Source organism: Barbus barbus, assembly GCF_936440315.1.
Source record: "Barbus barbus genome assembly, chromosome: 24".
In the NCBI taxonomy this organism is placed as follows: Eukaryota; Metazoa; Chordata; class Actinopteri; order Cypriniformes; family Cyprinidae; genus Barbus; species Barbus barbus.
In genome coordinates this window covers 28535625-28548515 of record NC_136752.1, presented here as the reverse complement: position 1 = coordinate 28548515, position 12891 = coordinate 28535625, and the positions used below count along the sequence as shown (strand labels likewise).

Here is a 12891-nt window from a genome sequence, read left to right as displayed (position 1 = left end):
CCAAAATGCAGCAAAAGCAGTAAAATTCTGAAATATATTTACTATTTAAAATAACTGCTTTCTTATTTGAATATATTTTAAAATGTAATTTATTTCTGTGATCAAAGCTGTATTTTCAGCATCATTACTCCAGTCTTCAGTGTCACATGATCTTCAGAAATCATAATAATATGCTGATTTGCTGCTCAAGAAAAAATTTATTCTTATTATTATCATCAGTTTTTTTTCCAGGATTCTTTGATGTACAGGAAAATCCAAAAATCAACATTTATCTGAAATGAAAAGCTTTTGTAACATTATACACTATACTGCTGTTCTTCTGAACTCTCGATTCATCAAAGAAACCTGAAAAAAAAATCTACTCAGCTGTATAATAATAATAAATGTTTTTTGGAGCAGCAAATCAGAATATTAGAATGATTTCTGAAGGATCATGTGACTGGAGTAATGATGCTAAAAATTCAGCTTTGAAATCAAAGAAATAAATTACATTTTAAAATATATTCAAATAGAAAACAGTTATTTTAAATAGTAAAAATATTTTACAAGTTTACTGTTTTGCTGTACTTTGGATCGAGTAAACGCAGGCTTGCTGAACAGAAGAGAATTCTTAAAAAAAAATCTTACTGTTCAAAAAGGTTTGACTGGTAGTGTACAAAGCTGGTTTGAAATATCGTAAATCAGTGCCTAAACGTAAGAAAAACACAAAAGTACGCGACTAACCAGGTGGACCGAAAGTCTTGCTCTCGTTATGTACACATCACGCACCCGGCTGCTTTCCACACAGACGTTATTGCACAGTGAAGCCACCTTAGGTGTATAAAAATAGAGTAAGTACATTGAAACAAGTGAAATCCAGCCTCTGGGGGCTTTAGCCAGCACCAGCGGCCAAGAGCCGTCGTATGACCGCAGCACAGTGTTTGGCTGAACACCGACGGGACGCTCTGTTTTCCTCAGGATATTCCGTCTGGAAAGGAGCCGCTATACGACGGTCTCGAGGCCGGTGAGTTTGGGCGTGAGTATGCGTGGAGTGATGCCGTTGTTCAGGTCTTCCTCGAACTCTAAAAGCTGGCCCATGAAGTTGAGGTTGGGCGAGATGATGGGTCGCCGGGACTTGACGAACTTGTAGGCGTCTGTCATGGTCATCCAGGTGTGTTTCATCAGGTAGGCGATGACAATGGTGGCGGAGCGTGACACGCCGGCCTGGCAGTGAATGAGGAGCCCCCGGCCGGCCTGGTGCGCCTCTTCTGCGGACGGGAAAAACAGACAAATGTCCCGATCATCAGCATTTCTCTGAAAACTTTCCGTTACCAAAGCATTTGTCAAATCACTAATGTCCCTGCTCTCAAAAAAGTCATTTTTTTCATTTGAATCTCAAAGAAATGTGTGCATAAATCAATCAATCAATAAAATACTGTAATTATTTGGTTATAATTATTATTATTGTTATTAATTATAAATATTACAATAGTAATTTACATATTTGATTAATTATGAATATATAACATTTTAATTATTATTACGTAATTATGAAATTACATATACTATAGATTATTGATATATTATATTATTATATTATATTACACAAATTGTAATATTTTTATATTAATTAGCTATTACAGTAATCATTTATATAATTTATCCTGTAGTATAATTATTATCATTATTCATATTAAATATCTTCATTATAATTAACATATAACATATAATAAAATTAAATATCTAAATTATAGTTATATAATCATTATTCATTATATAATTTACAATACATATAATTGCACAAACTGTAATTATCATTTACTATTTAACTATGAATTATAATTATTATTATTATAATCATTTATATAACATTTTGCATGATTTATTTTGTATACATTCATTGTAATAGTTCATTATTATTATTATTATTTTAATAATTTATATAACATTTTGTATCATTTATTATGTGTCAGTAGGAAATATCAGTTTGCGTCTCCAAACATTAATTTTTGCCATTAATTGTAATAATCCAGTGAGATATTTTGCCACAGTTCTTCTGGATTGAGTCTGTTTCTTCATGTCATTCCAGACAGATGGATGATGATCAGATCAGATCTCAAAAATCTCACTGGATTATTATAATTAATGGCTAAATGAATGTTTGGAAATACACACTACAGCAAAAGATAGAAATAACTGACTTTAAATGATTTTTTAGCTGCTGAAAATACTAGTGTTCTAATCATTTTGGCCACCACTGTATATTAATTATTGATTAATTATAATATTTAATTATAACTCATAATTTGTTTAATATTTATAATATTTATTCATTATAATTATGTTACCATATTATATAATTATTTTCCTATAATTACAGTAGGCCTACTATATATAGTTTATTACTATGTATATATTATTTATTTATTATGGATGTGCATACACACAAACACACACAAACACACACGCATGCATAATAAATAAATAAAATTTTTTGCTGAAGTAAAATGAAGCCTGTTTCTCTTTCAGCAAAACTGTTTTCCTCCTGGTTTTGCAGTTGAAATACTCTTGAGAGGTTTTCCGTCTACAGAGCTCTGCTGTCGTACCGATGAACTCGAAGGCCTCCTCGAAGTACTGCCGCAGGTTCTGCTTGTTGCTGTCGGTGGCGGGTAAGCGCTTGTACTTGAACAGGCCGAGCTCGTAGTGGTAGAGCGGCAGGTGCGTGGTGACGTTCAGGATGAAGCCGATGTCCATGTGCTGCATGAGCTCCAGGTCCTGAGCGTCCCGCTCGTTGCCCAGGTACAGGAAGGGGAGGATGGACGTCAGCTCTGCGTTCTCGATGTCCGGCGTGGAGGGCAGGGAATGAGGTAGCGCCCCCGACAGACCCACCGCGGGACCGCCATCCTGTCCTTCCTCCAGGTGAAGAGAGTGCTCGCACAGATCATTGTGGCTCTGTCGGAAACCAGCGAGGCCTCCTACGAAACATTCATTAAAAACAATCAATCGATCACAACTAAACATCACAAATAAAGCATGAAGCTTGACACTTAATATGTGACCCTCGACCACAAAAGAAGTCATAAGGGTCAATTTTTTAAAATTGAGATTTATGCATTATATGAAAGCTGAATACATGAGCTTTTGTTAGGATAGGGCAATATTTGGCTGAGATACAACTATTTGAAAATCTGGAATCTGAGGGTGCAAAAAAATCGAAATATTGAGAAAATCTCCTTTAAAGTTGTTCAAATGAAGTTCTTAGTAATGCATATTACTAATCAAAAATGAAGTTTTAATATATTTACGATAAGAAATACAAAATATCTTCATGGAACATGATCTTTACTTAATATCCTAATGATTTTTGGCATAAAAGAAAAATTGATAATTTTGAGCCATACAATGTATTTTTGGCTATTGCTACAAATATACCCCAGCGACTTAAGACTGCTTTTGTGCTCCAGGGTCACATATAATAATGTTTTAATGAAACTTTTAGTCCGTAATGCATTTTTAATGTACAGTAGCAATTATTCATAATAGTCCAGGCTGTTGCATGCTCATTTGTCTCATCATAAGAGACGTGTCCTGTTTTTGAGGTCAGGTCACACACACTGAAGGATTTGCATGTAATTGGCATTTCAGGTTGAATAATTTCCAGATTGCGTTACAGATCTGTCTTATTTGCTTGCAGAATGATTAATAGTATCTCTCCCGAGAGCTTATCACATACTTTATTAGGTCATAAATTCACTACATTTATGAAACATGGAAACAAATATGACACTGAAATTCCAGACATATAATATATAGTTAAAATTTATTTAATAAAAATACACATAATAAAATAAAAAATATTTCTAAAATATTGTTATTGATATAATTATAACATTATTAATTATATTGTATTATTACTATATAATACAACATTATATATTATTATATAATTAATTATTATACATTTGTATAATGAGGTTTAATATTATAATATAATCTAATCTCCATAATGAATGAAAAAATTATTTAGAATATTACAATATAATATAAAATATAACGTTATATATTATTATACTAGATGACGTTATAATAATTTTTATATTAGGAATTAATAATAAATTATAATTAGTATATCTGATAATATAATCTCATAATATAATAAAATCTCCATAGCTCACATTTACATTTAAGCATTTATTGGATACTTTTATCCAACGCAATGATTGATTAAAACATTAATAATTATGGTATAATAATACATTATATATTATGGATTAGGTAGGTTATTAATTATGTACTATTTAAAAAAAATAGCAATTAAAATATTACTTTATAATAAAAAAACAACATTGTATATGATTATATTAGGTACTGTAAATTATATAATTATGTCTTACAATATAATAGAATATTCATAATGAAAAATGTAATTATAATATTGCTATATAATATAAAAAACAACATTATATATTATATTAGGTAATATCAATTATAATTAGTCTGTCATATAATCTCCATAATTTATATTTATGCATTTAGCAGATGCTTTTATCTAAAGCAATAATTAAATCAAACATTAATAATTATAACATATCAATTTCAGTTAGTCAAATGTGAAACCTGTAGCACCTGTTAACCTGTCTCTCATTCACAACTGATGAAGAAACCTGACATCATGCAGCTCATTGTACTGAGTGAATCTCGTTAATCACACCCCGGAAAGCACCCTCAACACTCGTTCATTTACAGAAACCCACTCAAACTGTTTCTAAAAGACTCACACTGAAAAGAACTCAAATCCAGGTTTCTCTGAAAAGCTGTCGCTTTCAACTTTGGATGTTTGGAATAAAGTCATTGTTGCACTTTTTTTGAAACCACCTGTTTTTCTTCAGGGTTATCACATAATCCAAATGGGTCTTAACAACGATACTAATGTCATTGTATTTATTTTTTATTTATTATCAAAGCTTTGGCAATTGCACAGTTTAAATATTATGTTTGTTTTATGTACACATATACAGTATGTGACCCTGGACCACAAAACCAGTCATAAGGGTCAATTTTTCGATTTATACATCGCCTGAAAGCTGAATAAATAATCTTTATGATATCCTAATGATTTTTGGCATAAACGAAAAATCAATAATTTTGACCCATACAATGTATTTTTGGCTATTGCTACAGATATACCCCAGAGACTTAAGACTGTTTTGTGCTCCAGGGTCACATATATTACTTGGCATATAACAAAGCAAAGTGTGCATTTTGTGTTAAAACTGAATAAAAAGTTGATCATAAAAAAAAAACTATTGCTGAAATCCTTCAAAACAAGAGATGTAGCATTGCATCAGTGTCTCAGCAATGGATGCTCTGCAGTGAATGGGTGCCGTCAGAATGAGAGTCTAAACAGCTGATAAAAACATCACAATAATCCACACCACTCCAGTCCATCAGTTAACATCTGGAGAAGACAAAAGATGAAACTAATCCATCATTAAGTTCATAATCCATAATAACGCTTCCTCCAGTGAAAAAGTGGTCTGGTCTGAATCAGGAGAGAAATCTGCACAGCTCAAGCAGCGTTTACAAGCCAAAACAGCTCCAAACAAATATGTGTATGGATTCTGATGTAAGAGACAACAGGAGATGGACTTCTTCACTGGAGGAAGCGTTATTATGGTATTTTGGCCAGACGTGATAGTTTGAAGTTAAAATGCTTTAATGCAGGATCTGTTTGTTACAAACAAGATGTTAATTGAAAAGGAAAGAACATGACATGTGGTCAAGTATGGTGTCCCATTCTCCAAGTGCACACACACATATATATACACACACACACACACAGACACACTACAATCCCTGGCAATACCGAGACTTGAACCCGTGACCTTTGGGTTACAAGTCCCTTTGATGGACTGGAGTGGTGTGGATTACTGTGATGTTTTTATCAGCTGTTTGGACTCTCATTCTGACGGCACCCATTCACTGCAGAGCATCCATTGCTGAGACACTGATGCAATGCTACATTTCTCCAAACCTGATGAAGAAACAAACTCATCTGCATCAGTATATTTTCAGCAGATTTTTATTTTTTGGTGACTAATTCCTTTAATCTCAAAGAGCAATAGTTAAAACTCAACAGTGCCAAATGTCTGCATGGATACAGTACTGCGTTACACAAGCGACATTTGGTGGCTCAGATGTTCTGAAAGTCTGCTGCGCTCACAAACTGGCGAACGTCAGATGATGCATTGAAGGACTAGAAACAGCAAAGTCACATTAGACTGAGATCTTTTCTTCATTTTTTTAAAGATCAAGACCAAATTTCCAAGATCCTCCTGATTGATGGAGGAATTAATAAATGCGTGGCCTTTCCTGCAGAGCTCCATGAGATTGAGGGCAATATTGACTCTGAGGAGATTCAGAAGCACAGCGGGTCTGCAGTCTGAACAGCTTTTATCTGCAAGCATTCTGCAAGAGCCCTGATACGCTCGCTAACACACACACACACACACACACACAGCGCATGAGAATTACAGAGACGTCTGATTAGCATCGCATATACCCTTCCAGGAGAAAACAGTCCCAGAATGCAATTCAAGCTCAGTGAAGCAATACATTCAAGAGAAATGGTGATTCACTCAGTATTTGAAAAATGACCATTTTACCAAATTATTCATATAAAATGCAACATTATATATTATTAGGTATCATACATTATAATTATATCTTATAATTTTAAAATGTGATATACTTTCCATTTCACTTACATAATATAAATAATCTCCATAATTAATTATAACATTATTAATAATATAATATCACTATATAATATAATTTTTTATCTAATTATTAAGTATTAAATAAAATATTATCATATTATTATAGGTATTATAAATTATAATTAGTATACATTTCTTATAATTTTATAAAATTATAATCTCCATTTAATAATAATTAATTATAACATCATTAATTATAATACAATATTATATTATACTATATAATATAAAATACAACATTACATTTTATTAAATTAAATACTTTAAATGATAAATAGTACAATTATATTTTATAATTTTATAAATTACCATTTTATAATATATACAATCTCCATAATTACAGAATTATTAATAATAAAAATTACAATTGCATTTTATATTTTTTATATGATATAAAAACATTATTATAATATAATATTACTTAATTCATTCATTAGAAAATCACAAATAAAAAAAAGTCGAGTACTGTATAAGTAGCTTAACAACATGCCAACACCAAACTCTATAGAAATCAATAATAAACAGTGGAGTTTCCGCACATTGTGTGAGGAGTGCTGCAGGTAAATGCATAAGCCACATTTTCATGTTGTAGCCTATGAAGAGCATTCCAAACCAATTATGAGATTCCATTTCAAGCTGCGTTAAAACTAGACAGCAAGACAGCTCACTAGAGTCCTAATGTGTGCGTACGCTGACATATCGGCTCCGTTCCAAAACCTTGTGTGCTAACTTACTGTCTGCACTCCTAAAGCAGCAGCCTAACTGTGGGATTATCTCATATGCAACACATATGTGACCCTGGAGCACAAAACCAGTCTTAAGTCGCTGGGGTATTTGTAGCAATAGCCAAGAATACATGTATGTTCTCAATATTTAGATTTTTTTGCACCCTCAGATTCCAGATTTTCAAATAGTTGTACCTCAGCAAAATATTGTCCTATCCTAACAAACCATACATCAATGGAAAGATTATTTATTACTCAGCTTTAAAAGAAATGGACCCTTATGACTGGTTTTGTGGTCCAGGGTCACATATGTATAAGTTGTCCAAAACAAGGTAACTTCGAAGGCATCATGTTGGAAAAGAACACATGTATGATGCCTATGTTTTGGAGCAGATGCATGCAGTGGATGTCAGCTGACAGACGCGCTCTGCCCTCGTCCCTCGACTCTTCACGCCAGCCAAACAAGGCAAAAGATGGCAACAGACTCGCTCGCTGCTAGAATAGAGCTGGCTCTTCACCGTCAGCTGCTGCCAGGGGCCGCAGGAGCTCAGGCACGCGGAGACACATGGTCATCGCAGAGAGAGGTCAGCTGAGCGGAGCTGGACGTGCCTGCATGCATCAACAACCTAAAGCTTTCAACGACCTGAAGTCAGATCAACCGGAGACGTAACACAACTACTGTACTGTCCGGCTAGTTTGTTCGGTCACACCTCACAGTCCTACTGTTCTAGCCTCATAGTATTCATTTGACAGTTGCTGAATCAGTTTATTACAAATTATACAATTAAGTAAAAGTGCAATGCCTTACAAGTCTCTTCTGCTCACCAAGGCAGGAAAACTGTGAAAAAATATTTCAATTCAAAATAGCTGTTTTCTATTGTAATATAATGTAAAATGTAATTTATTTTTATGACGCAAAGCTGCATTTTCCAGTCTTCAGTGTCACATGATCCTTCAGAAATCAGTCTAATATGCTGATTTGCTGCTCAAGAAACATTTCTGATTATTATCAATGTTGGAATCAGTTTTGCTGCACAATATTTTTGTGGAAAACGTGATACATTTCATTTTTCAGGATTTTTTGATGAACAGAAAGTTCAAAAGAACAGCGTTTATTTGAAATAGAAATCTTTTGTAATATTATAAATATCTTTACTGTCACTTTATATCAATTTTATGCATCCTCGTATTTTGTAACATTTTAAATGTCAGAAAAAGTCTTTACTGTCACTTTGTTGCCATCCTTGGCTTGCTGAATAAAAGTGAATTAATTTCATTAAAAAAAAAAAACTGGCCCCAAACTTTTGAGTACAATAATAACTAAAAGACACTGTGATGAATCGCGTCACACACCAGTGTTGGGCAATAACTAGCTACAGTAATAATATTACTTTTTCCCATAACTAGCAGTGTAACTAATTACTATAATATGATTTCAGTAATTGTTACATTACCATTCATAAACCAGCTCGTTACTTTCGATGCCTCAACACCTAATGATTTGCAGTCAAATAATCCAATAATTCCTAGATTCATTTTCATAATTTTCACAATTTTACTCTGGTATTACAACTAGTAGTGCAACTATTTACTGTTGCCAGGAAGTAATAAGTAATAATATTACTTTTGAAAGGAGTAACTAGTAATGAGGAATATATTATTTTTTTTTGCATACCTAGCCCTACACTGTTCACAACACACATCAAAAAAGCCCAGGATCACACTACAAGTTTCAGAACGGGAAAATCTCATACGGTTACTCAAAAGCAACGGTCCGAAAAACTCCAAGCAGACACACGTCTGAGAGGGTGGCTTCATCTTTGAAAGTACAACGAAACAACGAAACAAAAAGTAGGCGTTGAGTAACGAGTCATTTCTAGAAATGAATAATTCAGCTAGTTCTATTTCTGCAAGAATCAAATGACTGTTGGTGAAATTAAAAAGGCAGCACAAACGTTAGGACAGAGGATTCACAAAACAGGAGATAAGAATGACAACAACTAGGCTATTTTCTGCTTATTTTTTCATTTATGAGACTGTTTTTACATCTAAATAAGTACTTACACTCTTGAAAATAAAGGTTCTTGATTGCATCGATGATTCCATGAAGAACCTTTAACATCCATGGAACAAAAGGTTCTTTATAGTGAGAAAAAGTGTACTGAACATTATTTTTAGAATTTATCTTTTTTCTTTGGCTCCAGGACTCTAACATTAACTCTAACATAACTTTAACATCCATGGAACTTTGCCATTCCATAAAAGATTCTTCAGATTTAAAAAAAAAAATTTCTTTGAGTAAGAAAAAAAACCTTTTGGAACCTTTATTTTAAACATTCATTTTAGAATGTTTAGAAGATTCTAAAAAGCATTCGATTGACTGCATGCCCATTCATTTCCAAAGCTTCACTCTCAAAAGCAGGCCTACCTTTAAGAACGATGGGGTCCTTTCCTTCCCTCCGCAGCGACTCCAGAACCACATGCAGAGGCTGAGATGGCGTCAGCCGGCCCGGGTCCACCGTGCTTTCGTCGTACACCACCAGCTCTTTGGAAAAAATCCCCTTGAAGGAGTCCTTGCTCTGCCGGCAGGAGATGAGGTCCAGAACGGTGATCTTGCCCTGCTGGAGCCGTCGGCGGCTGATCTTGTCCGAGCAGTTGATGTGCACGGCGCCTCGGATGTGGCTCTTGTTAAACTCCATGAAGGGCCGGCAGTCGATGATGACGGGCACCGGCCCCACCGGGTGGCCCAGCGGGCAATGCGTCAGCTTCTTGGCCAGTTCGTTGGGGTGGATGACACGCATGCCGCCCCTGCTCAGGCCGGAGGTGAGACTGGGAGCGCTGTAGGCCTCGGTGGGGACCCCATAGCCCACTCCGGAGTTCAGGTTAGGGCTGCTGGCGCTGACCTGGCCGTCCTTCTCATAGGTGCTCACCGTGCAACAGCTGGCACTGCTGCATCCACACGTCAGCGAGCGCGTGGAGCCGCTGGACGAGGGCATATACGCCTGGATCTTCACCACGGTGGTGCTGCTGATGACCGTCGACTGACCGACGGTGCCCACAGTGGCTTCCAGGTAGCTGGTGTCCAGGCGGAGTCGGAGTTCCTGAGGTCGTATAGGCCTTGGCAGCGCCACCACAATTCTGTCGTCTAGAGGAGAAGGAGGCATGGAGAGACCACAGAGGGTTGGCACACCACGGAGAACTCAGATGTCCGCTCGGTCGCAAGCTGGTCACTGAGAAACACACGAGAATCAGAGATGGATTTAAAAATGAAGGTTGTTTGCGCAGTGATGCCACTGAAGAAGCATTTTTCATTACCCATGTGCAGAACATTTAAAAAATCTAAAGCTAAGTGTTTCCCAACCTAGTTCTTTGGAAGCACACCAACACTACACATTATGGAAATGTGTTAAATAAATAAATAAATTAAAAAAAATTAATTAAAAAGTAATTAGAAAATTATAAAAAAAATAAACAAAATTAAATATTTAAATTTTATAATTATTTTATTTTTATAAAAAATAATTAAAAAACAAGCAAAAAATTAAATAATACAATTTAATTCAAATAAAACGTCAATATTGTAGGGTCTTTCAGTATGTCAACACCTTAAAGGCAAAAATTAAAATCGTCACAAAAAATTACATACAAACAGAAAGATAATATACTCTAAAAATAAGAAAGACAGAAGACAGTGAAACTGGTTTTAAAGGGACACAAGTGTGAATGCAATGAAAAAAAAATTGTGAATGCAATGAAATAATGATACTGTTAATAAAAATTTAAGTAAATAAAATAAAAATTAAAAATAAAATATATTTTAAAAAATACAAACAGAAAAATATATATAATGTATAAATTAAGACAGTGAAACTGGTCAAAAAAGACAGGACAAGTGTGAATGCAAAGAAATAATGAAACTGTGTTTAGAAACAAAATCAATTAACATTAAAATCACAAAAATATATTAAAACATAAATAAATTAAATACATCAATGTTGTAGGGTGCTTCCTTATGTCAACACCTTATTTAGATTTTGATTTTGATATTAAAATCAAGTAAATGTATTTAATTATCTAAAAATAAAAAAATAAAAAATATTATAAAAAAAAAAATTCTTACAATAAAAAATTAAATCAATTTAATAATTTTATTTAAAAAATAATTAAATAAATACAAACACAAAGAAAGCCAACCAGATGGGATCTTGGGATGGAATGCAAGTTTGAATTAACTAAAATAATTTTACCCTGTTTGAAATAAAATAAAATTTAAAATGAAACAGATGAGGGAAACATCCAAAATGTACTGCTGACAACTCTTCAGGAACAGAGTTGGGAAACGCTGACCTAAAGAACCTGTTTCCATTATGAATAATAGAAAGATTCCATGGATGTTCTTCATGGAAGCAATAAAGAAGCTTTATTTTTAAGGCTGTAGCGTCGTCAAACGGATAGTCTGCTCTCACACAGGCCCGGACCCAACCTGCAGGGGCTTCACACTCATTTTTAGGGGAACCTGCAGAATGGCTTTCAGCTGAGAGCACTACAGTCAAATCAGCCGAAATATTCAATCAGCAAACGTGCTAGTGTCACTAGAACTTTCAGACCAAGATGTGTTTGGATTTGCATGGAAATCTATCTGATAGATTCCTATAGGCTCTCATCACAGGAGCGAATTGCTGACCCCAGTAAATTCAAAAGAGCACACAGCAGCCCATTCCCAAACACGGCATGTGGACGTGCTGGGAATAAAATATGGAAAGGTTCTGCATCTGAGGCTAGACATCATCATTATTTCATGCGGTGACAATGCATGCAATTTACAGATGGTTTGCTTTGCACAGCACAGAATCTGTCAGGATCACAACTTGAGACTCACACATGACTGATGACAGCCATGCATGGAAATCAAGTTTGATTTGAGGCAAAATAGCATCTGCATTAAATGTGTTCTTATTTCCTGGAATGAAACACATCCTATAGATCTATATGGGGTGGGACTGCTCAGCAATCCCGTGCAATTACTAAACAACTCCAAACAGTTCAACATGTTCTTCAGACTTACATGCGAGTGGCGTTTATCAGCAGTGTCTTCCTTCCGCTGCTTATCGATCAGTATGAGCCGCTCAGCCGGTCCCTGCGCTGGAGACCCGCAGCATTTTCCTCCCGTCCTGCTTTGCTCTCTCTTCACTGATGGAGTTGGAGTTTGTAGCGGCTCCGCACTAGTATCACTTCAGACTGACGTGCGCCTGAACCAATGGAGCTCCGCGCTGCTGAAGGAGAGCCACAGCGACCCAGAGATGGGAGGAAGCGCAGGGTGATGTCATTGAGAGCCAATCAGGAGAGAGTTCGGCCAAAGCGGTTTAAAGAGACGGGACGCGAGTGTGAATGCACTGAAATACTAGTAC

The 12891-nt window shown here is 35.1% G+C and overlaps 1 protein-coding gene across 2 annotated transcripts; it reads right to left on the bottom strand.

Moving 5' to 3' along the window:
- Positions 1-317: 317 nt before the first annotated feature.
- On the bottom strand, positions 318-12669 carry dusp10 (dual specificity phosphatase 10). 2 transcript variants are annotated; one of them, XM_079376489.1, is made up of 4 exons: positions 12549-12669; positions 9912-10713; positions 2586-2954; positions 318-1247 (listed from the first exon to the last, which is right to left on the bottom strand). In XM_079376489.1, the coding sequence occupies exons 2-4, from the start codon at positions 10645-10647 to the stop codon at positions 982-984; spliced, it is 1371 nt and encodes a 456-aa protein (XP_079232615.1). In that variant the 5' UTR covers positions 10648-10713; positions 12549-12669; the 3' UTR covers positions 318-981. The 2 variants fall into 2 exon arrangements, with proteins under 2 accessions (XP_079232615.1, XP_079232616.1); XM_079376490.1 differs by having other exon boundaries at positions 9912-10628; positions 12549-12598.
- Positions 12670-12891: the final 222 nt, after the last annotated feature.